The sequence below is a fragment of the Phytophthora sojae genome (assembly GCF_000149755.1).
Source record: "Phytophthora sojae unplaced genomic scaffold PHYSOscaffold_4, whole genome shotgun sequence".
NCBI classification, from domain to species: domain Eukaryota; phylum Oomycota; class Peronosporomycetes; order Peronosporales; family Peronosporaceae; genus Phytophthora; species Phytophthora sojae.
In genome coordinates this window covers 1,293,935-1,318,524 of record NW_009258118.1, presented here as the reverse complement: position 1 = coordinate 1,318,524, position 24,590 = coordinate 1,293,935, and the positions used below count along the sequence as shown (strand labels likewise).

At 61.2% G+C, this 24,590-nt stretch overlaps 12 protein-coding genes across 12 annotated transcripts; 5 read left to right on the top strand and 7 right to left on the bottom strand.

The window, feature by feature from the left end:
- Nucleotides 1–37: 37 nt before the first annotated feature.
- On the bottom strand, nt 38–382 carry PHYSODRAFT_464056 (hypothetical protein; the record flags this gene model as incomplete). Its single annotated transcript, XM_009527602.1, has 1 exon — nt 38–382. A coding segment is annotated over one exon (345 nt), but the record flags the coding sequence as incomplete, so codon positions are not given.
- PHYSODRAFT_458397 (hypothetical protein) lies at nt 380–865 on the bottom strand (the record flags this gene model as incomplete). The annotated part of the gene is made up of 1 exon (XM_009527601.1): nt 380–865. A coding segment is annotated over one exon (486 nt), but the record flags the coding sequence as incomplete, so codon positions are not given.
- Nucleotides 866–994: 129 nt separating this feature from the next.
- Nucleotides 995–1,621, bottom strand: PHYSODRAFT_462425 (hypothetical protein; the record flags this gene model as incomplete). Its single annotated transcript, XM_009527600.1, has 1 exon — nt 995–1,621. A coding segment is annotated over one exon (627 nt), but the record flags the coding sequence as incomplete, so codon positions are not given.
- A 612-nt stretch (nt 1,622–2,233) lies between these two features.
- PHYSODRAFT_453062 (hypothetical protein) lies at nt 2,234–2,860 on the bottom strand (the record flags this gene model as incomplete). Its single annotated transcript, XM_009527599.1, has 1 exon — nt 2,234–2,860. A coding segment is annotated over one exon (627 nt), but the record flags the coding sequence as incomplete, so codon positions are not given.
- Nucleotides 2,861–4,141: 1,281 nt separating this feature from the next.
- Nucleotides 4,142–4,627, bottom strand: PHYSODRAFT_463043 (hypothetical protein; the record flags this gene model as incomplete). Its single annotated transcript, XM_009527598.1, has 1 exon — nt 4,142–4,627. A coding segment is annotated over one exon (486 nt), but the record flags the coding sequence as incomplete, so codon positions are not given.
- Nucleotides 4,628–8,636: 4,009 nt separating this feature from the next.
- PHYSODRAFT_360387 (hypothetical protein) lies at nt 8,637–10,436 on the top strand (the record flags this gene model as incomplete). The annotated part of the gene is made up of 1 exon (XM_009527597.1): nt 8,637–10,436. The coding sequence occupies one exon, from the start codon at nt 8,637–8,639 to the stop codon at nt 10,434–10,436; it is 1,800 nt and encodes a 599-aa protein (XP_009525892.1).
- A 312-nt stretch (nt 10,437–10,748) lies between these two features.
- PHYSODRAFT_314467 (hypothetical protein) lies at nt 10,749–13,690 on the bottom strand (the record flags this gene model as incomplete). Its single annotated transcript, XM_009527596.1, has 3 exons — nt 10,749–12,785; nt 12,864–13,354; nt 13,477–13,690. The coding sequence occupies 3 exons, from the start codon at nt 13,688–13,690 to the stop codon at nt 10,749–10,751; spliced, it is 2,742 nt and encodes a 913-aa protein (XP_009525891.1).
- A 168-nt stretch (nt 13,691–13,858) lies between these two features.
- Nucleotides 13,859–15,688, top strand: PHYSODRAFT_351065 (hypothetical protein; the record flags this gene model as incomplete). The annotated part of the gene is made up of 9 exons (XM_009527595.1): nt 13,859–13,994; nt 14,068–14,120; nt 14,228–14,346; nt 14,411–14,492; nt 14,578–14,692; nt 14,768–14,922; nt 15,003–15,110; nt 15,190–15,442; nt 15,528–15,688. 9 exons carry the CDS (start codon nt 13,859–13,861, stop codon nt 15,686–15,688), a joined length of 1,182 nt encoding a protein of 393 aa, XP_009525890.1.
- Nucleotides 15,689–16,266: 578 nt separating this feature from the next.
- PHYSODRAFT_503509 (hypothetical protein) lies at nt 16,267–17,554 on the top strand (the record flags this gene model as incomplete). Its single annotated transcript, XM_009527594.1, has 5 exons — nt 16,267–16,365; nt 16,456–16,583; nt 16,738–16,974; nt 17,061–17,182; nt 17,265–17,554. Coding segments are annotated over 5 exons (876 nt in total), but the record flags the coding sequence as incomplete, so codon positions are not given.
- Nucleotides 17,555–17,665: 111 nt separating this feature from the next.
- Nucleotides 17,666–20,673, top strand: PHYSODRAFT_330898 (hypothetical protein; the record flags this gene model as incomplete). The annotated part of the gene is made up of 5 exons (XM_009527593.1): nt 17,666–19,857; nt 19,943–20,000; nt 20,081–20,180; nt 20,541–20,600; nt 20,663–20,673. 5 exons carry the CDS (start codon nt 17,666–17,668, stop codon nt 20,671–20,673), a joined length of 2,421 nt encoding a protein of 806 aa, XP_009525888.1.
- An 819-nt stretch (nt 20,674–21,492) lies between these two features.
- On the bottom strand, nt 21,493–22,694 carry PHYSODRAFT_251683 (hypothetical protein; the record flags this gene model as incomplete). The annotated part of the gene is made up of 2 exons (XM_009527592.1): nt 21,493–22,524; nt 22,650–22,694. 2 exons carry the CDS (start codon nt 22,692–22,694, stop codon nt 21,493–21,495), a joined length of 1,077 nt encoding a protein of 358 aa, XP_009525887.1.
- Nucleotides 22,695–22,925: 231 nt separating this feature from the next.
- PHYSODRAFT_500748 (hypothetical protein) lies at nt 22,926–23,817 on the top strand (the record flags this gene model as incomplete). The annotated part of the gene is made up of 4 exons (XM_009527591.1): nt 22,926–23,103; nt 23,177–23,331; nt 23,483–23,557; nt 23,626–23,817. 4 exons carry the CDS (start codon nt 22,926–22,928, stop codon nt 23,815–23,817), a joined length of 600 nt encoding a protein of 199 aa, XP_009525886.1.
- Between the last annotated feature and the right edge of the window lie 773 nt (nt 23,818–24,590).

The window sequence follows — 24,590 nt, the reverse complement described above, 5'->3', positions numbered from 1 at the left end:
CTTCGGGCAGCCTCTTGCTGAGCAGCGGCGCGAGCACGGGCGGCAGCGGCGGGTCTGTGGTGGTGAGCGTGGGCGACGGCTCGGTCGGTAACGGCGGCAAGGTGTCGCTCACGGCCGGCCTGAGCTCGGCCAGTACGACAGGCTCCAGCGGCGGCTCGGTCGAGCTGTTCGGCGGCCAAGGCGCGCTGACAGGCGGATCCATCAGCGTGATCAGCGGTGCTTCGGCAGGGACGAGCTCTCCGAGCGGTGACGTGTCGCTGTGGAGTGCTACGTCCGGCGCGAGCGGGGCTTTGTCTGTGGCGAGCGGCGCGTCCTCGTCGTCGTCGAGCGGGTCGGTTCGTGTGTCGACGGGTGCGGCGACTGGCGGCAGGGGAGGCAACATCGAGCTGTCCGTGGGTGGTGGCAACACCGGAGCGGGTGGCAAGGTGTCGCTGACTGCTGGCAGTACGAGTGGCGGCGTTGCTGGCACCGCAAGCAGTGGTGTGGGCGGCGCTGTGGAGATATCTAGCGGCGCGAGCAGCAGCTTCACGAGTGGCAGCGTGCTGGTGCGCACACCGGACGGCAGCTCGAGCGGTCCGTCTGGGTTGGTGCGCCTGGAGACGGGCTCTGCGACGGCGGGCACGGTGGGCGACGTGACGGTGAGCACTGGCGGCAGCACCGGCGGCAACGGCGGGTCCGTGCTGCTCAGTGTGGGCACGGGCAGCAGTGGTGCTGGCGGGTCTATCTCGCTGCGATCGGGCAACACGCATACCACCACGGGCACAGTGGGCGGCTCGATTTCGTTGAGCGGTGGCAGCGGCGTGGCGAGTGGCGGGTCGATCTCGCTGCAGAGCGGCGCGGGCCTGACGACGTCCAGCGGCGACATCTCGCTGACGACTCCGAGCTCGGCGAGCAGCAGCGGCGTGAGCGGCAGTCTGCGTCTATCGAGCGGTACTAGTCGCGAGGGCGACAGCGGATCGGTGAGCGTGAGCACGGGCGTGTCGACGGGCGGCCACGGCGGGTCGATCTCGCTGTCGGTGGGCGCTGGAGACGCGTTGTCCGGTGGCGCCATCTCGCTGTGGGCAGGCGACTCGACGGCGGTGTCGTCTTCGACGAGCGGCACGGGCGGCTCGGTGAGTGTCTTGAGCGGCCGCAGCGTGGGCAGCACGAGCGGGTCCATTTCGCTGGGCACGGCGACGGGCGGCACTGCCGGTCGTTCTGGCGTGCTGAGCTTCAGTAGCGGGAACGCGGCTGCCGGGTCTTCGGGCAGCCTCTTGCTGAGCAGCGGCGCGAGCACGGGCGGCAGCGGCGGGTCTGTGGTGGTGAGCGTGGGCGACGGCTCGGTCGGTAACGGCGGCAAGGTGTCGCTCACGGCCGGCCTGAGCTCGGCCAGTACGACAGGCTCCAGCGGCGGCTCGGTCGAGCTGTTCGGCGGCCAAGGCGCGCTGACAGGCGGATCCATCAGCGTGATCAGCGGTGCTTCGGCAGGGACGAGCTCTCCGAGCGGTGACGTGTCGCTGTGGAGTGCTACGTCCGGCGCGAGCGGGGCTTTGTCTGTGGCGAGCGGCGCGTCCTCGTCGTCGTCGAGCGGGTCGGTTCGTGTGTCGACGGGTGCGGCGACTGGCGGCAGGGGAGGCAACATCGAGCTGTCTGTGGGTGGTGGCAACACCGGAGCGGGTGGCAAGGTGTCGCTGACTGCTGGCAGTACGAGTGGCGGCGTTGCTGGCACCGCGAGCAGTGGTGTGGGCGGCGCTGTGGAGATATCTAGCGGCGCGAGCAGCAGCTTCACGAGTGGCAGCGTGCTGGTGCGCACACCGGACGGCAGCTCGAGCGGTCCGTCTGGGTTGGTGCGCCTGGAGACGGGCTCTGCGACGGCGGGCACGGTGGGCGACGTGACGGTGAGCACTGGCGGCAGCACCGGCGGCAACGGCGGGTCCGTGCTGCTCAGTGTGGGCACGGGCAGCAGTGGTGCTGGCGGGTCTATCTTGCTGCGATCGGGCAACACGCATACCACCACGGGCACAGTGGGCGGCTCGATTTCGTTGAGCGGTGGCAGCGGCGTGGCGAGTGGCGGGTCGATCTCGCTGCAGAGCGGCGCGGGCCTGACGACGTCCAGCGGCGACATCTCGCTGACGACTCCGAGCTCGGCGAGCAGCAGCGGCGTGAGCGGCAGTCTGCGTCTATCGAGCGGTACTAGTCGCGAGGGCGACAGCGGATCGGTGAGCGTGAGCACGGGCGTGTCGACGGGCGGCCACGGCGGGTCGATCTCGCTGTCGGTGGGCGCTGGAGACGCGTTGTCCGGTGGCGCCATCTCGCTGTGGGCAGGCGACTCGACGGCGGTGTCGTCTTCGACGAGCGGCACGGGCGGCTCGGTGAGTGTCTTGAGCGGCCGCAGCGTGGGCAGCACGAGCGGGTCCATTTCGCTGGGCACGGCGACGGGCGGCACTGCCGGTCGTTCTGGCGTGCTGAGCTTCAGTAGCGGGAACGCGGCTGCCGGGTCTTCGGGCAGCCTCTTGCTGAGCAGCGGCGCGAGCACGGGCGGCAGCGGCGGGTCTGTGGTGGTGAGCGTGGGCGACGGCTCGGTCGGTAACGGCGGCAAGGTGTCGCTCACGGCCGGCCTGAGCTCGGCCAGTACGACAGGCTCCAGCGGCGGCTCGGTCGAGCTGTTCGGCGGCCAAGGCGCGCTGACAGGCGGATCCATCAGCGTGATCAGCGGTGCTTCGGCAGGGACGAGCTCTCCGAGCGGTGACGTGTCGCTGTGGAGTGCTACGTCCGGCGCGAGCGGGGCTTTGTCTGTGGCGAGCGGCGCGTCCTCGTCGTCGTCGAGCGGGTCGGTTCGTGTGTCGACGGGTGCGGCGACTGGCGGCAGGGGAGGCAACATCGAGCTGTCCGTGGGTGGTGGCAACACCGGAGCGGGTGGCAAGGTGTCGCTGACTGCTGGCAGTACGAGTGGCGGCGTTGCTGGCACCGCGAGCAGTGGTGTGGGTGGCGCTGTGGAGATATCTAGCGGCGCGAGCAGCAGCTTCACGAGTGGCAGCGTGCTGGTGCGCACACCGGACGGCAGCTCGAGCGGTCCGTCTGGGTTGGTGCGCCTGGAGACGGGCTCTGCGACGGCGGGCACGGTGGGCGACGTGACGGTGAGCACTGGCGGCAGCACCGGCGGCAACGGCGGGTCCGTGCTGCTCAGTGTGGGCACGGGCAGCAGTGGTGCTGGCGGGTCTATCTCGCTGCGGTCGGGCAACACGCATACCACCACGGGCACAGTGGGCGGCTCGATTTCGTTGAGCGGCGGCAGCGGCGTGGCGAGTGGCGGGTCGATCTCGCTGCAGAGCGGCGCGGGCCTGACGACGTCCAGCGGCGACATCTCGCTGACGACTCCGAGCTCGGCGAGCAGCAGCGGCGTGAGCGGCAGTCTGCGTCTATCGAGCGGTACTAGTCGCGAGGGCGACAGCGGATCGGTGAGCGTGAGCACGGGCGTGTCGACGGGCGGCCACGGCGGGTCGATCTCGCTGTCGGTGGGCGCTGGAGACGCGTTGTCCGGTGGTGCCATCTCGCTGTGGGCAGGCGACTCGACGGCGGTGTCGTCTTCGACGAGCGGCACGGGCGGCTCGGTGAGTGTCTTGAGCGGCCGCAGCGTGGGCAGCACGAGCGGGTCCATTTCGCTGGGCACGGCGACGGGCGGCACTGCCGGTCGTTCTGGCGTGCTGAGCTTCAGTAGCGGGAACGCGGCTGCCGGGTCTTCGGGCAGCCTCTTGCTGAGCAGCGGCGCGAGCACGGGCGGCAGCGGCGGGTCTGTAGTGGTGAGCGTGGGCGACGGCTCGGTCGGCAACGGCGGCAAGGTGTCGCTCACGGCCGGCCTGAGCTCGGCCAGTACGACAGGCTCCAGCGGCGGCTCGGTCGAGCTGTTCGGCGGCCAAGGCGCGCTGACGGGCGGATCCATCAGCGTGATCAGCGGTGCTTCGGCAGGGACGAGCTCTCCGAGCGGTGACGTGTCGCTGTGGAGTGCTACGTCCGGCGCGAGCGGGGCTTTGTCTGTGGCGAGCGGCGCGTCCTCGTCGTCGACGAGTGGGGCTTTGTCTGTGGCGAGCGGCGCGTCCTCGTCGTCGTCGAGCGGGTCGGTTCGTGTGTCGACGGGTGCGGCGACTGGCGGCAGGGGAGGCAACATCGAGCTGTCCGTGGGTGGTGGCAACACCGGAGCGGGTGGCAAGGTGTCGCTGACTGCTGGCAGTACGAGTGGCGGCGTTGCTGGCACCGCGAGCAGTGGTGTGGGCGGCGCTGTGGAGATATCTAGCGGCGCGAGCAGCAGCTTCACGAGTGGCAGCGTGCTGGTGCGCACACCGGACGGCAGCTCGAGCGGTCCGTCTGGGTTGGTGCGCCTGGAGACGGGCTCTGCGACGGCGGGCACGGTGGGCGACGTGACGGTGAGCACTGGCGGCAGCACCGGCGGCAACGGCGGGTCCGTGCTGCTCAGTGTGGGCACGGGCAGCAGTGGTGCTGGCGGGTCTATCTCGCTGCGGTCGGGCAACACGCATACCACCACGGGCACAGTGGGCGGCTCGATTTCGTTGAGCGGCGGCAGCGGCGTGGCGAGTGGCGGGTCGATCTCGCTGCAGAGCGGCGCGGGCCTGACGACGTCCAGCGGCGACATCTCGCTGACGACTCCGAGCTCGGCGAGCAGCAGCGGCGTGAGCGGCAGTCTGCGTCTATCGAGCGGCACTAGTCGCGAGGGCGACAGCGGATCGGTGAGCGTGAGCACGGGCGTGTCGACGGGCGGCCACGGCGGGTCGATCTCGCTGTCGGTGGGCGCTGGAGACGCGTTGTCCGGTGGCGCCATCTCGTTGTGGGCAGGCGACTCGACGGCGGTGTCGTCTTCGACGAGCGGCACGGGCGGCTCGGTGAGTGTCTTGAGCGGCCGCAGCGTGGGCAGCACGAGCGGGTCCATTTCGCTGGGCACGGCGACGGGCGGCACTGCCGGTCGTTCTGGCGTGCTGAGCTTCAGTAGCGGGAACGCGGCTGCCGGGTCTTCGGGCAGCCTCTTGCTGAGCAGCGGCGCGAGCACGGGCGGCAGCGGCGGGTCTGTGGTGGTGAGCGTGGGAGACGGCTCGGTCGGCAACGGCGGCAAGGTGTCGCTCACGGCCGGCCTGAGCTCGGCCAGTACGACAGGCTCCAGCGGCGGCTCGGTCGAGCTGTTCGGCGGCCAAGGCGCGCTGACAGGCGGATCCATCAGCGTGATCAGCGGTGCTTCGGCAGGGACGAGCTCTCCGAGCGGTGACGTGTCGCTGTGGAGTGCTACGTCCGGCGCGAGCGGGGCTTTGTCTGTGGCGAGCGGCGCGTCCTCGTCGTCGTCGAGCGGGTCGGTTCGTGTGTCGACGGGTGCGGCGACTGGCGGCAGGGGAGGCAACATCGAGCTGTCCGTGGGTGGTGGCAACACCGGAGCGGGTGGCAAGGTGTCGCTGACTGCTGGCAGTACGAGTGGCGGCGTTGCTGGCACCGCGAGCAGTGGTGTGGGCGGCGCTGTGGAGATATCTAGCGGCGCGAGCAGCAGCTTCACGAGTGGCAGCGTGCTGGTGCGCACACCGGACGGCAGCTCGAGCGGTCCGTCTGGGTTGGTGCGCCTGGAGACGGGCTCTGCGACGGCGGGCACGGTGGGCGACGTGACGGTGAGCACTGGCGGCAGCACCGGCGGCAACGGCGGGTCCGTGCTGCTCAGTGTGGGCACGGGCAGCAGTGGTGCTGGCGGGTCTATCTCGCTGCGGTCGGGCAACACGCATACCACCACGGGCACAGTGGGCGGCTCGATTTCGTTGAGCGGCGGCAGTGGCGTGGCGAGTGGCGGGTCGATCTCGCTGCAGAGCGGCGCGGGCCTGACGACGTCCAGCGGCGACATCTCGCTGACGACTCCGAGCTCGGCGAGCAGCAGCGGCGTGAGCGGCAGTCTGCGTCTATCGAGCGGTACTAGTCGCGAGGGCGACAGCGGATCGGTGAGCGTGAGCACGGGCGTGTCGACGGGCGGCCACGGCGGGTCGATCTCGCTGTCGGTGGGCGCTGGAGACGCGTTGTCCGGTGGCGCCATCTCGCTGTGGGCAGGCGACTCGACGGCGGTGTCGTCTTCGACGAGCGGCACGGGCGGCTCGGTGAGTGTCTTGAGCGGCCGCAGCGTGGGCAGCACGAGCGGGTCCATTTCGCTGGGCACGGCGACGGGCGGCACTGCCGGTCGTTCTGGCGTGCTGAGCTTCAGTAGCGGGAACGCGGCTGCCGGGTCTTCGGGCAGCCTCTTGCTGAGCAGCGGCGCGAGCACGGGCGGCAGCGGCGGGTCTGTAGTGGTGAGCGTGGGCGACGGCTCGGTCGGCAACGGCGGCAAGGTGTCGCTCACGGCAGGGAGCAGCTCAGATTTATCGGGCGGAACTGTTGACGTTACTAGTGGTGGCGGCGGTCCTGGATATGCCAGTGGGTCCGTAGTAGCTAGATCGCGTGGTGGTGGTACCTCAGGTGCCGTGAGTGTGAGTTCTGGTGACAGCAGTGCAGGAGTGTCTGGACCAGTGATATTGGCGTCTGGCAGGAGCACGGGTGGTGCAAGTGGATTGGTGACTGTTACTGGTGGAGACGGAATAGGAAGTGGTGGAGTCGGAGGTCCTGTGTCGATCAAGGGCGGGTTGACCAACGATGCATCGGGCGTTGGTGGCAAGGTCACAATTTCGGGCGGAGCTGGTAACAGCATTGGTACAGGTGGCGCGCTTGAGCTCACAGGTGGCGCTGGAGACAGTACTGGTGGTTCAGTGTCGGTCGCAACTGGTGGGGCAGCGAGTGGTACTACTGGATCTATGTTGTTTACAACGGGATCTTTGACTTCAGCTACAGGCTCCAGCGGTGCCATAACGATTCGATCTGGACCTGCGAATTTAGGGTCGAGTGGCCCGATCGGTTTGTCGACAGGTACTTCTACTGCCAGTGGTGCTGGTGGTTCTATTACCCTTTCTGTTGGAAACGGTGTAACTGGAGCAGGTGGTGGGATTGAACTTACTGCTGGCGGGACTACGGCTGCGAGCTCGGGTGGAAAGGTTGACATTTTAAGTGGCCCATCATCACTATCGAATAGCGGCGAAGTCTACTTGCGTTCAGCAACTGGTGGTATCTCGGGTATGGTGGCTGTTAGCTCTGGTACAAGTAGTGCTGGAGTGTCCGGAGCAGTAACATTGGCATCCGGAGCGAGCACGGGAGGTGTAAGTGGACTGGTGACTGTAGCTGGTGGGGACGGAACAGGCACCGGAGGAGTCGGCGGTGCTGTGTCTATCAAGGGCGGTTTGACGAGCGATAGCTCTGGTGGTGGTGGTAAAGTGTCTGTGTCTGGCGGTATCGGCGGTAGTTTGAGCAACGGAGGCGCTGTGGAGCTTACTGGTGGTGTTGGAGGCAGTGCAGGTGGTGCAGTATCAATTGCGAGCGGCAAAGCATTGAGTGGTATGAGTGGAGGTATAACACTGAGCACTGGTTCATTGATTGACCTAGCTGCAGCGACGAGCTTGAGTGGTGATATCAAGATAGCCTCCGGGCCTGCGAATTCCGGGTCCAGTGGCTCAATCAGTTTGTTGACAGGCGTGTCCACTACTGGTGGCGCTGGTGGTTCGATTACAGTCTCTGCTGGTAACGGCGTAACTGGAATTGGCGGCGGAATTAAAGTTGCTGCTGGTGGGACCACTGCTGCGAGTGCTGGTGGACAGGTTGACATTTCGAGTGGGTCGTCATCACTGTCGAATAGTGGTGAAATCTACTTGCGATCGGCAAGCAGCGGAATATCTGGCCAAGTGACAGTAGGCTCTGGTACAAGTAGTGCTGGAGTGTCCGGAGCAGTAACAATGGCATCCGGAGCGAGCACGGGAGGTGTAAGTGGACTGGTGACTGTAGCTGGTGGGGACGGAACAGGCACCGGAGGAGTCGGCGGTGCTGTGTCTATCAAGGGCGGTTTGACGAGCGATAGCTCTGGTGGTGGAGGTAAAGTGTCCGTGTCTGGCGGTAGTGGTGGCAGCTCTGGCGGCGCTGTGGAGCTCACCGGTGGTGCCGGAGGCAGCGCTGGTGGCGCAGTTTCGATCGCGAGTGGGAAAGCAACGAACGGTGCTAGCGGATCTTTACTACTGACTACAGGCTCGATGATTAGCACAACTACAGCCACAAGCTCGAGCGGTGCTGTTACGATTCGATCGGGTCCTGCTAATGCAGGGTCTAGCGGCCCAATTGGCTTGTCTACGGGTGCTTCTACTGCTGGTGGCGCTGGAGGTTCGATCAGTTTGTCAGTCGGACCAGGTTCTGTCGGGAACGGCGGTGGCATCTCGTTAGTTGGCGGTGCTGCATCGGATTCGACTGCAGGTGCCGGCATCGGTGGCGGTATCACACTGGCTTCTGGTGATTCAACTTCGGCGACAGGTGGGCTCATCTCGCTAGTGAGTGGAACGGGGGCCACCAAAAGCTCAGGAAAAATTGATATCCTGAGCGCGAACGGGGGCACCAATGGTGTCAGTGGTAACGTGCAATTGGCCTCTGGTACTACCGGGGCCGGTAGTTCGGGATCTCTAACTCTATCCACAGGTAATGCTGTCGGTGGCACTGGTGGCGACATACTGATCCAAGTTGGCTCTGGGTCTGTCGGAGCTGGAGGGGCGCTGACAATGGCATCTGGGACAGCCACCGCAACAGCAGCAGTGGGTGGCCAAGTGTCAATTTCATCTGGCAATGGTGGCGCTGGTGGAGGAGCCATCGTGGTCCAAGCTGGCACTAGCAGCGGCGGAACGGGTGGGTCTATTTCCCTCTCAAGTGGCACTAGTTCATCATCCGCAGCAAGTGGAGATGTTACTATTGCGTCTGCTACCAAGACAGTGCCTGGTGCAAGTGGCGCTCTCTGGGTACAGACGGGAACAGCTACGTCCGGAAACAGCGGAGCTATCTCGATCAGGTCGGGAGCCACTTTCAGCGGGACGGCCGGAGCGATATCCGTATCCGTTGGCGCTGGTACGACTGGTGTTGGTGGAGGCTTGGACCTCTCTGCTGGTCAGAGCACAGGCGGAACTGGTGGTGATGCTACTATGACCGCAGGAGGAGGAGCGATTGGAGGCAAGGCAACACTCACTGGCGGCTCCGGTTCGACAGGTAACGGTGGTGACGTTGTGATCACTAGCGGTTCGAGTACGAGCAGCTCCAGTGGGCTACTTGAAATTGTGTCAGCCACCGGTGGGACTGGCGGTAGTGGAGATGTTTCCTTGGGCTCTGGAACAGCGTCTGGGCCCACGGGAGATTTGACATTGTCCACGGGCATATCGACGAATGGACTTGCTGGCAGTATGACACTGTCAGTTGGACCCGGCAAGGCCAGTTTAGGCGGAAGCTGGACAGCCTCAGCAGGATCGACTACAGCTGGGATCGGTGGGACTGCTTCACTCAGTGGTGGAGGAGGAAGCACATCTGGCGGCAGTGTTAACATCAATGGCGGCAGTGGAAGTACCTCTGGCGGCTGCGTTAATATCAACGGCGGCGGTGGAACCTCAGCAAACGGAGGCGATGTTATGCTAACGAGTGGCCAGAGCACTGGTGCAGCAGGAGGCGCCATATCGCTGACGACTAGCACAGGCGCTTCGGGGGCTTCAAGTGGTTCGATTACATTGTCCACTGGCACATCGACTAGTGCCAATAGCGGCGGCATCACGCTGAGTACCGGTGGCGCCATCGTAGGCGGAGTGGGAGGACCAGTTGCCTTGTCGGTTGGAGGAGGAAACACTGGCAACGGCGGAGCTGTATCAATAGCGGCTGGTCCAACCACTGCGGCGTCTGGCATTGGTGGCTCGGTCGATCTGACGGCTGGCGCCGGTACGTCCGGCACAGGCGGCTCCGTGTATGCTTATATCGGTGCAGGATCGACGGCAGTGAATGATGGCGGATTTTACGTGAAGAAGGCCACTGCAGGTGCAGCGGACATTCTCAAGGTTACGAGCACTCAGCTTACGGGCAGTAGTTCTGCTGTGGCCTTCAGCTCCACAACGTCTACGATTAGTCTGACCTCGGCATCGGCAGTCGTAATTACCGCCGGAACGGCGACGACTGTTTCGGGCGGTCTGCTTCATGTGGACTCGCACGACTTCCGCGTGTCCAAGGACGCATCGACAGACGTTTTGTATGTGGACGTGACAGGAAGCGTCGTGAAAGCCCTCGCGATGAATGTCCTCGGACAACTCACGATGAGTGCTGCGCAGGCTGCGATCGTCCACTCACAAACCGGGTCGTCGAACGTACTGACGCTTTCGTCGCCCAATCTGAAGTTGACTGGTGGTGATGTCATTTTCGATGGTAGCGTTACTACAACCGTTCCAACGGGAGGCGGTACGTGCACCACTGGAACGCTTCGGTATGATACGAATGCGATCTACTTCTGTGGAGGCGGAGCGGTGTGGAAGAAAATCGACTTGACGACGTACTAAGATGGACTGAAAGAGGTCCTGCATATTCTATGAGGTGCATGTTTGCATGAAAAACAATAAAACAATGAATATATATACATATTTTGCATTTACACGATGGTGTCTTCCACGGCTTGTGCTTGTCGGCAAGATGAACAGGGACTTTCATCCCGTCGATAGGATGTAGCGCTACCCTGTGATCGAATTACTAAGTTAAAGTACGGAGAAAAGTATGTTGGAAGGATCTCTCACGGTATATTCGTCGATGAATGTCGTTTGCCCATCCAACACAACTAACTAGCAGTCTCACCGCAGTGCGGCAACAGAACGCGTCTACATTGCCACAATGTTCAGCAGTCCATGCGCTCCCTGCTTCTTGGGGGAAACGAGAATGGCCTTGCGCACGTCGCGGCCCTGCAAATGGCGTTGCACAGCTGGGGAGGCTAGTGCCAGCGCCAGCACGGCTTCCGAGTCTCGGGCATCCAGCAGGGCAGGATCAACGAGAATCGTATCGCGCGGCTTGCCCTGCACTTGCAGCACCACCTTGACTTGAGCACGTTCCAACAGAGCCGGGTCATACGCGGGCCACGCACACGCATGCACATCGGCTGCCTCGTCACCGTCTTGCAGGACCTGGAACATTTCAGCTGCGGTGTGGGGCGCCAACGGTGCCAGCATCTGAACCAGCGCCCGCAGAGCCTCCTCATACACGGCGGAGCCCTGAAGCAACGTGCGACGCTCTCCGAGCAGGTTGGACAGCTTCATGAGTTCGGCAATCGCAACATTGAACGACTGATAGTCATTCAGAGCCTCGGTTACACGCTTGATCGTGCCGTGCAGCTCGTGTCGAAGCTCCTTCTCCTCTTCCTCCTCTGCAACGGATCCAACTTCACCGCGGTGCGTCAAAGCACCATCCAACAGCGACCAAATGCGTGCCAGCCAGCGCGATTGACCAGCGAGGTCAGCCTCGTCCCACTCCAGCTCGTGAGCTGGCGGTGCCTTGAAGAGCACCGCGAGGCGCGTCACGTCGGCTCCATGACGTGCACGAATCTGCTCCGGGTCCACACCGTTGTGCTTCGACTTGGACATCTTTTCCCACAGCGTCACCACGGGCAGACCGCTCTTCTTTTCTACGACGACTGAACGTCCATCAGTCGTCACCTCCTCGTACTCGCCAGGAGCAAGCGGTCGCAGCGAGCCAGGGGACTTGTGCGTGCGTCCAAGAACCATGCCCTGAGCGAGAAGCTGCGCGAACGGCTCGTCCGTCGCCAGGAACCCTTGGTCGCACATGAACTTGGTCACGAAGCGCGAATACAGCAAGTGCAGAATGGCGTGCTCAATGCCTCCAATGTAGAGGTCCACGCCCGCTTTCTTCAGCCACGTCCGCGCTTGCTCAGGCTCGAATGCAGCAGTATCGTTGCGGGCGTCACAGTAACGCATGTAATACCATGAGCTGTCAACGAACGTATCCAGAGTATCGGTATCGCGCTCTGCTTCGCCGCCGCAGCGTGTGCACGTGCAGTGTTTCCAGCCAGCCATACGCGCCAGAGGAGAGTCGCTGCTTCCCTTCCCGCGCAGGTCGTCAGCGACATCCTGCCCCACAGGCGGCAGCTCGACGGGAAGTTGCTCAGTTGGTACACCAACAGGTCCACAGGACGGGCAGTGAATGATCGGCACGGGCGTACCCCAATAACGCTGACGAGACACAAGCCAATCGCGCAAGCGGAACTGCGTCGTGGCACCGCCAACGCCCTTTTCCTCGAGGCGAGCGTTGATGGCCGAGCTTGCTTCCTGAGACGTCATACCAGAGAATTCGCCGCTGTCGCGCAGCACTCCATGCTCTGTGAACACCTCGTCCTCGTTGCAGACAGATCCATCGCTGCTCCCCACCACAGAGCGCACTTCTAGGTTGTGGTGGCGCGCGAATGCGAGGTCTCGGCTATCGTGCGCCGGCACGCCCATGACCACGCCTGTGCCGTAATGCGGCAGCACGTACTCGGCCAAGTAAATAGGCACGTGTCGGCCTGTGAGCGGATGGCACGCATACAGACCCGTGAACACTCCAGCCGTCGTGTCGCCCTTGCCTCGGTCGTCCTTGCTCATGGCTCGCACCTTAGTGACGTAGGCGTCGACAGCAGCGCGTTGGGCTGCGGGGACATGAGGGAGGAGAGCCTCAACTCCAATACTGTCAGGGGCCATCGAGACGAAGCTCACACCGAAGAGCGTGTCCACACGGGTAGTAAACACGGTCAACGGGATCGGCTGCGTGGCATCGGCATCCAGCACCGCCTGAAACTGCACCTGCGATCCCTGCGAGCGTCCGATCCACGACGACTGCATGCGCTTGACGGCATCCGGCCACTTGGTGAGCTACCGCATCGCACAATACAAAATAGGTTAGCTCAAGTCCCTAGACAGCCGTGATCCCCATTGTGTGGCTCATCGCACCTTGTCCAGGTCGTCCAGCAGCCGGTCTCCATACTCGGTGATGCGCAGGAACCACTGGTTCAGCGAGCGCTGCTCTACGATGGCGCCGGAGCGCCAGGACCGGCCCTCTGCGTCCACCTGCTCGTTGGCGAGCACCGTCTTGTCCACGGGGTCCCAGTTCACGAGCGCCTCCTTGCGGTAGGCCAGCCCCTTGTTGAACATCTGCAGGAAGATCCACTGCGTCCACTTGTAGTAGTCGGGCGCGCACGTGGTGACCTCGCGGTCCCAGTCGAACTTGATGCCGAGCGCCTGGAGCTGCTGCTTGGCCTGCGCGATGTTGGCCACGGTCCAATCGGCGGGCGAGATGCCGCGCTCGATGGCCGCGTTCTCGGCCGGCAGCCCGAAGGCGTCCCAGCCCATGGGGTGCAGCACGTCGTAGCCCTGCATGCGCTTGAGGCGCGCCATGCAGTCGCTGATGGTGTACACGCGCACGTGCCCGATGTGCAGTTGGCCTGGCAGCGTCATCCATTCAGTCAGCCAGTCAGTCAGTTAGTCGCCAATGGCAGGCAGTAGCAATAGAAATGGCAATTGCAATAGCACTTCCATCCTCAGCAAGAGCTATTGCAGCACTCACCCGACGGGTACGGGAACATGGCGAGGCAGTAGAATGGGTCCTTGCCGCCGGTGCTGCTGCTGCTGTTGGGCGTCGGCGTCTGCAGCTCCTGCTGGGCCCAGCGCTTCTGCCACTTGGTCTCGATGGGCTCCCATGCGCGCGAGGACGCGGCAGCCGACGCCGTCGCGAAGCTGCGCCGCGCCGACAGCGCCCCACGCAGGCGGCAGCGCAACATGTCGATCGTAGCGAAATGATACGCTGTGTGTGGCCGATAATGCAACGATATACTCCACTCTACAACTTTGCCATGGAGTGGTTCACATAAGTGAAAGTTACCGAGTGGTGTACTTGGCGTTTCGAAAGATTCTTGTAAGGGAGCTCTTCGAGGCACACCCAAGAGACTATGGCGGTGGCGGCAGGGGACATCACGACGTTCAACATCCAGCACGGCTACGTGGAGGGCCTGGTGCGCGGCTTCCGCTCGGGCTTCCTGGACGACGTGGACTACCACCACCTCACGCAGTGCGAGAGCCTCGAAGGTTGGAGGAAGCAGGACTGCAGGCGGCAATAGGAGGAGAAGAGCTAACGTATCGTCGCTGCTGGCCCGTGCAGATGTGAAGCTGAACCTGCAGGAGACGGACTACGACCAGTTCCTGGCGGACGAGGTGCGTCGGCAGTAGAAGGGAGGAGGGCGTAGAGAGAAAAGGGGGAGGAGAAGAGCTCCTAGAACTGACGGCTTTGATGCTGTTCGACATTGCTGCTGCTGCTACAGTCGGGCACCATCTCGCCCGGCCTGATCCAGGCCGGTACGACCAACAAGCTGGTGGAGGAGTTCAACTTCTTGCGCGCGCAGGCCATGGAGCCGCTGGGCCAGTTCCTGGACTTCATCACGTGCGTGTCTGGCTGCAGACGTGGATGCGTAAGGGTCACTGACTAACTTGTAACTGCGCTGTAGGTACGAGTACATGATCGACAACGTGATCCTGCTCCTCAAGGGCACGCTTAACGGACGCGACGTGAACGAGCTCATCGGGCAGGTGCGGACAGACGGAATTAGCAGTGTGCTGAGTTACTGTCACTGTGCTGAGTCTAATTTATTGTCTGAAAATGCGATGTCGACAGCTCCACCCACTGGGCAAGTTCAACGAGTCCATCATGCGCAGCATTTGCACGTTCGAGCCGAATGCCAAGGGCTACTCGGACCTGTACGAGACTGTGCTGATCGATACCCCCATCGGTACGATCCTGTTCACGTAAATGTCTGCCTGTTCCTCGTGGGTCTCACGATGTTGTGTGGCATTCAATGTTGCAGGAACGTACTTCAGCCAATTCCTGGAGGAGAGCGCCGGCGGCGACCGCATGGAAGGCACGTCGGACGTGCGCAATGTGCTGGAGGAAGTGCAGATGGAGCTCATCAAGAACAGCATGCTCAAGCTCTGGCTCGAAGATTTCTACAACTTCTGCCAGGTGCGCCGCTCTAGACGACGTCATTTGTTTTCTTTCCAAGAGATCGTTGACGAACACTTCCTTTTGTCGACTGACTGCAGGAGATTGGAGGCGAGACGGCCGCCATCATGGGAGAGATCCTCGCGGCGCGAGCTGACCGCATCGCTATCAACATCACGCTGAACTCGTTCGGCACGCCGTTGAACGAGGTACGCATTCTTCTACCTACCATCTATCTTGCTCAAGACTCGGAGACTGACCATTCCTTTCGTGTGTCTGCGATCGTAGCCCGCGATGCGTATTTCGGACCGCAAGCCGCTGTACCCGTCCATTGGCGCGCTATACCCCGATGCAACAGCGCTGCTGGCGGAAGCCGGCGAGGAATCGGCGCTGGGTGCGGCACTGGACTCGTTCCCGGTGTACCGCAAGATCTGGGAGGTCCACCAGGGCGAGGGCGTGGACAGCAAGTCGATCGACGACGCCTTCTACGAGCGCGACGTGCAGATGGCCGAGCTAGCGTTCCAGAGCCAAATGCACTTCGGTACGTTTCGTCCTGCGGTTCTCACTCAGTAAATGTGCAAGGCGTTGTGTCGTCGCTCACTCGAGTCGTGTTTGCCTTGCTGCAGCCTGCTTCTACGCGTACGTGAAGCTCAAAGAGCAGGAGGTGCGCAACCTGGTGTGGATCTGCGAGTGCATCGTGCAGAACCAGCGCGACGCCATCAACAACTTCATCCCGATCTTCAGCGACAGCGCGCCGTGGCGCGGCAAGGGCTCCAGCAAGCACTGAGTGTGAGGCCGGCCCAGGCGAAGAAGGCGAGCGGCGCAGGACCGTCGCAGGCGTTGGCAGCAAGGGATCATAGTGTCAACTTCCTCCCTCTCGCTCTTCCAGACGACAGGTTGTCGGCGTCGATCCACCGTTTAAGCATTGAATAAGCATTTATCTCTTCCTTTATCATCCGCGGCGTCCAGCCTTGTCGTTGGTAGCTCCTTGCAGCAGCTTTGCCGCCTCCCGTCTATGTCTCCACCGCCATTTGATGGCCATTTTCGTTCCTCACTCGTAACAAGAGCCCAGCGCCGCACAAATGGTTTGATACTCGCCGCGGCGAGCGTCTGCCCATGAGTACGAGCCTCTCCGTCTGACCCCATGTGCTGCTGCTGCTGCTGTTGCTTCCTGTGTGCCTACCACTGCAGAACCGCATCGCTGCTCTGGCGCAGCGCTCCGTGGCCAAGCGCTCCTTCTCCACGGCGCCGATCTTCAATCGAGGTGCGTGTGTGTGGCTGGAGCTCCATGGTGAGGGGAGCCCTGGGCCTCTTGGGCGGACGGACTAAGGACCATCCCTCTGTGTGCTGCTCGCAACAGCCATCAAGAGGCAGCAGCGCAACAACGCCGCGCTCCTGGAGAACAGCGACGAGTACGAGTATCTCAAGGACGAGGTCGCGCGCCGGCTGATTGACCGCCTGGAGGTGTGTGTGGCCACTGAACAGCAATGGCATTGAAATCTCGTCGAGCACGAAGGTGACAGAGGTGTGGCTGTGGTGCTGTCTGCGCGGCAGGACATTGAGCGCGAGTTCCCGTTGGCGCTGGACCTGGGCTGCGGAAGCGGGCACCTCTACAAGAACCTGAGCGTGGACGACGGGCTCGGAGGCGTCAAGAAGCTGATCCAATGCGACTCCGCTGGCGCGTACAATGCGTTGCGGAGGATCGGCTCCGTTCGTCGGCTAACTGGATCTGTTCCTTTGTGCCTACTTGTAGAGAAGTTGCTCCTGCGCGATGAACTGGATACGGAGAGCACTATTCGTACGTGGTGTGTTGCTACTGCACCAGTAGCTATTGAGCTGCTCTGACGCTCGTTCGCTTGGTGTTTATGTGCCTGCAGTGGAGACGGCGCGCATGGTGGTGGACGAGGAGTTCCTTCCGTTCCCCAAGCACCACTTCGACCTGGTCATGAGCTCTCTGAGTCTGCACTGGGTGAACGACCTCGAGAGCACCTTCCACCAGGTGCTCGACACGCTCAAGCCCGACGGCGCGTTCATCGGCGCCGTGCTGGGCGGAGACTCGCTGCAGGAGCTGCGGTACGTTGCGCTCGTCGCTGGTAATGCGCGCCTTGAGCACATGTACTGATCGCGGCGTGTTACCCCCCCCCCCCCCCCCGCAACAGGAGCGCCTTCATCCTCGGCGACCAGGAGCGGCAGGGCGGCATCTCGCCGCACATTTCCCCCTTCATGAACGTCGCCGACGCCGGCAACCTGCTGTCGGCCACGGGCTTCAACTTGTGCACAGGTGCGGCCTCCTTCCTACCTATCGGTCTGGTTGTCTGTCATGTGAGCCTCACCGCCGCTACTACCGTATCCTGCGCACGCAGTGGACACGGACTACATCCAGGTGGACTACCCGAACGCCTTCGTGCTCATGGAGCATCTGCGCGGCATGGGCGAGAACCACGCCGTGCAGTCGCGCGGCGCCCCCGCCTCGCGCGACTCGCTGCTGGCCGCCGCCTCCATCTACCAGTCCATGTTCGGCCAGCCCGACGGCACGGTGCCGGCCACGTTCCAGGTCATCTACCTCATCGGCTGGTCGCCGCACGAGTCGCAGCAGAAGCCGCTGCGCCGCGGCTCGGCCCAGCACTCGCTCAAGGAGCTCGGCCACGCCTAACTAACGTTAATAGCGCGCGTCCGTCAGTCAGTCTTATATAGCGGGGCCCTCCCATACTAAAACCAAGAGAGAAGCGATTTGCAGCCCAGTTATCGAGTGCATTGCTTGGCCATGGCCGACCCGGCGTGGGGCACGGCGTCGTCGCTGTCGGACGAGGAGACGGCGCGCGCGCTGTGCGCCTTCCACGACACGGAGCCACTGCCGACGCAGCGCCGCCACCCGCTTCAGCTACAGCAGCAGCAGCAGCAGCAGCAACAGGCGCCGCTGTACCGCCCGAGCGACCAAAGGAGCCGTGAGGTGCCGCAGCTCGGCGGCTTCTCCGCCTTCGGGTACCCGTCCAGCGGCACGTACCACATGGTGCCCATGACGGTGCAGCGCAGCGACGCGGCGTCGGTGCTCGTGGGGATGCACGCGCCCTCGACGTCCAGCGACGACTGGCAGCAGCGCCGCACCAAGCAAGAGCTCGAGCAGCAGCAGCGCGAGCTGCAGGCGGTGACGCAGAGCCGGCAGCAGCAGGACATGCAGAGGCAGCTGCACCAACTCCAGGCGCAGATTCAGCAGCAGCAGCAGGAACAGGCTCACAGGCACCACCAGGCCCAGGTCCAGAGGCAGGTGGAGAGGATACAGGAGCCCCGGTACTCCTCGTCCGGCCTCGGTGGCTTTGACCAGACGAGATGGAATAACGGTGCGTACGCGCAGTCGTCGGCTGCGTCGAGCTTCAGCGGCGCGGACAGTGACAGGATCCAAGGGGCTGCGATGCAGCATGGAGTGCAGATGCAGCAGAACGGCAGATTTTACGGTGGAGACTTCCAACAACGTGCTCAGCCGGTGCCGATAAGGCCCGCGACGACTCCGACAGGCACAGGTTCGTACCCCGCGATTAGTTATGGGGAAGGCTCACCACCGGCAGGGATGCTGGCAAACAGAAACGACGCGCTGTTCGCTCCGCAGCAGATGCCGAAGCCAGCGCAGTCACATTTCCGGGCGAGAAGTACTAATCTCTTTGGGGCAAGTGCGCTGCAGTCGTGGGGGCGAAGTGAATCGATGTCACTCTCAGGGATGCAGGCAGCTAGGACAAAGTCGTTCCAGATGCAGAGCGACCCGCGATTTGTGCCGCAACAGCAGCAGCCGCAACCATATTACGCTGCTGAGCCTAGTGAACGGAAGTACCAGGAGCCACCCGCGCGGAGTCATGCGAGCCAATCCGTTCCCGACGTCTTTTTCTTGGATGGAATCATGAGGCACTTCCCTGCGAGCAGTGAGACTGTTGGTGAAGCCCCCACGCGATCCACTGCTGTTCCAGCCAGGTCTAACTGTGAAAGTATCGAAGCTCGTGGCAACGCGTTTGAGTTCGCACCGACGCAGTATCGGACCCAGGCACAGCCGCCTCTAGGCATGCAAACGCAAATGGAAGTGCAGTCTCGGACGACAGTCCCACCGACTGGCGCTGTGATCGTACCTGGGGTATCGTTGGCGTCGCAGCCGATACGCCTCGTTACTATGCGAGATTTGCTCAATGGTGATGAGGCTAAGGCGGACAAGTCACGGGGCCGGCCACGGGGCAACCAGCAGCGAGCGCCCCAGAAGCGCAAGGCGCCGAAGAAGAAAACACCGGCCAAGCGGCAGAGAATGCCTCAGCAACCAAACGAGCAAAGACCCCAACATCCACCGATGAACAGATCGGTACGGCCGAGTCAAAATCCAAGTCTAGCACCGAGTGGGGGTCCTGCATTGGCCAGCAAGCCAGCCTCTCCCATGTATCTAGCGTTCATGGAGTCTAGAGCTGCTCGGGCACTGGAGCAAAAATCTGGCACTACAGCTGCGAACTCGTCAACTCCGGGGATTCAAACGCCTGAGCCACAACTGTCGATTCTTGCGGCCCAGGTTCCTGCTCGCCAAACCAGCAACAAGTCTGTGGATCTTGTCGCTGCGGAAGCGACCCCTGTGAAGCAGAAGAGGGGCTCATACAAAAGGAAGAAGACCGGATTCCCACCAGAGTCTCGGACTCAGGAACAGTCCGTAGGCACCAGCGTGCCCAGCATACCGATACAGGCCACTTCAGAGCCAACAGCTTCCTCAAATGAGCAGCTATCCGAACTACCTCAGGCGAGTATTGTCACGACCGCAAAACAGGTGGATGTTCTTGTTCAAGTCAATTATCAAGCCAACTCGTCGTGTATTTCGGATGATCTGATGAATGGGAAGTTTGAGCAACGACAAGAGCCTCCTAAACTCGCTGTCCCGGTTGAAGCGACGAAAAGCGTCCAACCCTCGCTTAACACGGATAAGGCAGCAAACGGAAAGTTAGGCAAATCGTCACGAAGGAGACGTACAACCAAGTTGCCTCAGCCAGGATCGAATGCGCCGGGCATTGTGCGTGGTGAGCAGCAGCCAGTTTCAAGTGCGTTACCTGCGCCTGTGGGGGCGTCTGCAGAAGTTGTTCCGAGTACAGCTATCGCCGCTGCTCCGTCTTGTGCAGATAATCCTCCCCGCGTGGAGAATAGGACGATTGTGATTTTCTGCAAGCGAGACTTCATGCGATACCAAGCCGCAAAGATTTGGCGGAGGTACCAAGAGCAGCTAAAGAAACAGGAGGAGTGGCGCGAAGTCCGTGTGGCTGGCAAACGTACGCGATATCTCAATTCTCGGTATGATGACGAGCTTCGAAGGACACACAGGAAACCGACCAACAAACGATCTGGAAATCGACCACGAGGAAGGGCAGCAGCGCCAAAAAGCCAAGAAATTAATGGGCATGAAGTATCGACTCCAGCAGAAGGAAGGGCTGTGGCGAGTTCTGCACCATCGACATCGACGTCAGCCAGCAACGAGAACGATGAGGGAGGTCATCTGGCAAAAGATTCTGGGACAACATCAGCTACTGACGCGGTTGGTTCTCGTGCCTCGCTCGATGTATGTGATGTCCATTCTTCTGGTGCATATCCCCTTGGTAATACTGACAACGGCGACCATGTGACGACGCAAGGGGCATCGGATCCACAGCAAGAAAGAGCGTATTCGTTGGTTGTGAAGCAAGGTGAAGAAGGTATCGCGAAAAATATGGACGGGTCACGTGTTATGAATGAACCGGGTTATGGTATGCTGAAGGATTCGATTAACTCAAACGAGCGGCTAGCTATGGCGCCTGATATTAATTCGGAGATAGCTGTCGCTGGAGTACTGGCTACGAGCAATGCTGAAATCGCTGGTGTTGTGGCAGACGTTGCTTACGATGCCAAAGCTGTTCCATCCACCGCCGATGTATCATCAAACGGCGGTCTCAAGCTCGCAATCGCAGCGGGAATTACCGATCCCACCGAAGCTGGTGGTGGGAATAATAACAAGGGCACCAGTGCCAACCTCGATGGCTGTGTCGCTACAAGGACATATTGCGGGAGTATCGGCACTATCGTCTCCAGTGCTGCAATACCACGTGAAGTCACCAAAGAGGCTTTAAACGATGATGCAAGCTGTTCTTCTGGAAAACGTAGACCATCGACTTCGGCCGATCTCAATCAAGCTCACAGGGATTCCATCAAGCAAGCGTGCGCAGTTCCAGCGATGACCAGTGATGACTCAGTGGAAACATGCACAAGCTCGAGAATGAGTTTTATGCCGAATGGAGTGACGACGAGTGATGATGGTGGCAATCCCGCTGATACTTCTATTCAACTCGACAGGGATCCTTCGGGTACTACAATTGTTGCCAAGCCGATACCTATATCCGCCGACCTTGAAACAGCAACAAATGGGGGCACAGCCGAGATTGATCCGTGTGCAGCCTCGCCAATTTCGGACAGTCTCAAGTTGGGCAAGCCAGCACATGCAGATCCGGTGGCGAATAGCAACGGCAGTGCGGCAGTATAAATTGTGAACAATAGCGAGGTATCAATCGGAGTCGCGCCGGTCAAACTATACCCTACGCGTATCTGACTCTCCTACGGGTCCCTGTCATCCTCGTTATTGCTGCTGAGCTCCATCCTATCTACTGAACATGGAAGAGCTTTCGGAGCCTCTCGAGCCTGCATCAAGTCGTGGCCATCCTGAACCTCCATTGCACCAGCCACATCGTCAGTGAGCCGTAGTTGAGTCTCCTGTTCTTGCGTCTCTCGCGCCAGAACTTCAGTCGGCTCCGCTACGTTTGCAACAATTCTTTCCTGCCACTGGTTTACGCTGGTCTCGAGCTCACCCGTACGCTGAGATTCCTGTGATAGCTCGCTCTTGTGGCTGCTCTCAAATTGACGAAGCTTGACTTCCAGCTCGTTCAATCTCTCCTGGAGCTCGAGCTTTTCTTCGGTGAGCTCTGAGATCTGGAAGGCGCTCTCGGCCAGCTTCTGCTTGCTCGCCTCTTCTTCCCGCAGAAATTCCTGGTCACGTTGCTCGAGCTTCTTCTGCCACGCCCCAGCCATGTCAGCGCGTTTCTCCTTTGCGAGTTCCAGTTGTTTCTTAAGCTGCGGCAGCAGCGCCAGTTGGCTCTGGAGCGTTTTCGCGCAGCGCGCTAGTTGCTCGTTCTCGTGGAGGGCTCGCTGCGCTTCATCCCTCTTCTCCTTGAGCATGTTTTGGCACTTGCGCTTGGTTTCGTCGGCTACAAGTTTGATTTTTGCGAGTTCGTCCTCCAGGGCCGCGATGTCCCGGTCTTTCTCGGCTAAGGCAGTTGACTGGTCGATCGTGGTGGTGCTCTGTGGCTCGAGGCCTGCGACTTGCTGCTGAAGCTCGAGCACACTGGACTCGAGCTGCTTGTTTCGTGCCGTGAGTCTTTGGATCTGGTCGTTCTTCAATTCGATGGGTGATTCCTTCCCACCACCATTGTTCGGCTTCGTCTCAACAGCAGCACGTAGCTCCTCGTTCTCCTGGCGCAGTACCATCAGTTCCTTCTTTAGCTGACGGACTTCGAGCACTGCGCGCTTCATGGCACTTTCGACTGCTTTGCGGGCGTGGACCTCCGACCGCAGGCGACACTTGATAAGACGCTGGAATGACAAGCGTGCAAGTTGATTGTGCCAGTGGAGAGTTGGTGTTTGTCAGTCGGGGTTACCTTTTCAACACTCTTCAACACGTGAATTGGGTGAGCAAATCTTGCGTTGGGACGACTCACCTCGATGTCCTCCACGTGCTGCCTTGTAGCGTCCACTGACGGCATGCTGGCCCGTATGCTCTGCTTGCTGTCTCCTCTCGAGTTATCTCCTGCTGGCTAAACTAGGTGTGCTTGCTTCAAAGATGAAGGTCTTGATCGCAGCGAAGTATTGCTGGAGCTCTGGAAATAGTCGACGAAATTGGGCATCGGCAGCGTGTCGAGCGTGACGGATATCGTGGTATCTCGTCGCTTGAGGAGCTCGCCACAGCCTTGATTGAGTCGAAGCTCTGCAGGGGGATGGCCTTGAATGCACCCATCAAGACGAAGGACGAGTTCCACGTTGGGGCGGATCGGGGGCCGCCGCTGGTATACCTGGACTTGGGCGTGGGTGACCAGCCTTCGCGACGACTGCATATTGAGCTCTTCCATGAGGAGCTACCTATCACGACCGAAAACTTTCGTCTACTTTGCACTGGTGAGTGCCTCGGCTACTGGCACTTGTTGCTATCTCCCGACAATCTGAGCAGCTACGACTGCTGCTTGTGCAGGCGAACTGAGGGGCAAAGGGAAGGTGAAGGCGCTGTGGTACAATAACACGCGCTTCCACCGCGTCACCCCAGGCTTCATGATGCAGGGCGGCGACATCACACACGGGAATGGCGCTGGGGGAGTGGCAGCGCTAGGAACGACGTTCGAAGACGAGGTGCGATAATTTTCCCATCGGCGGTGGCCTCTAGTCGATCCTCTAATATCACCTCGCTTGCGTCTCTTGCTTGGGGCAGAGCTTCCTCTTCAAGGTTCGTGTGGGGGAATGCGTTGCGTTCGACCCGGCGCAAACTAACCACCGCATGCAGCACCAGGTGGGGGCGGTGTCCATGGCGCACCAGAACTCGAGTAACCGCTCGCAGTTCTTCATCTGCTTCGGCGCGGTAGGCATCCATGCTGATGTTGAAGTTGGCCGGAGCGTTGGTGGTTGACGTTTGACTTGACTCGCTAGCCGAGCTGGCTGGACGGCAAGCACGTGGTCTTTGGGCAGGTGCTGCGCGACGACCTGCCGCACTTGGCCGCCTTCGAGGCCGTGGGCTCCGCGTCGGGCCGCCCAACCAGCCCCATCGTGGTTACGGACGCCGGACAGGTGGGTGGCGCCGGATTCACCCCGTCGCCCATGCTGCGCGGCGGCAGTGGCTAGTTGTCCGGTGCGTTCCGAGTCGAAATATAAGTGCGATAAAGAGAAGAAGCGGCTCGGCAACAAGCCTGTGCAGCGATTTACAATATCGTGCGTTTGCTGGAGTCCCGATGTAAATAATATCTAGGCACCGATCATCTTGCGATGAACACCTCTTGTGTCTCAATCGGATCAAGAGATTCAGCCTCAGGGTTCTCCACCTCTGGGTTTGTTTTCCCCTCCAGCGGCGAGGGAGGCGACGATGAATACGGCGAATCTTGAAGCAGCTCCTCCCCGGCAGAACTCGCACCCGTGTGCTCAAAGCTGGACCGAACATCGATGGGGCTGGGCTTGAAGTCTGCGTCTCCAAAGTCTTTCGTCTTCGTAGCCAAATAACCACCTTGTGGCTGATTCATGGGCAGATCCAGCACCTTCGACTCGATTGGCGACCCATCCCGTTCAAATAGGAGCCTGATAGCAGCCCTCGGGTTGCTCGCCTCGTGCATAAGGTACAGGCACTCCTGGAAAAGCTCCATCGAGATGGACGCATCGCGAGGGCGAGTTCCCATTACGCTCTCGTTGATGAAATCGGCGAAGCATTGAGTCTGTGTAAACTCGCCGAGGAACCGCTGGTTGGTTGGTACTGCGCTGCAGAAGGACTCGCAGTCAAACTCCACGCAGAAAGCTAGTGCTGACGAACGGCGTCGAAATTGACCATACTGTTCCGGCGTCGGTACCACGTGGTGTTTGCCCGAGCGATCAACAGTGTCCGCTTCTCGACGGTGTACATCAATATA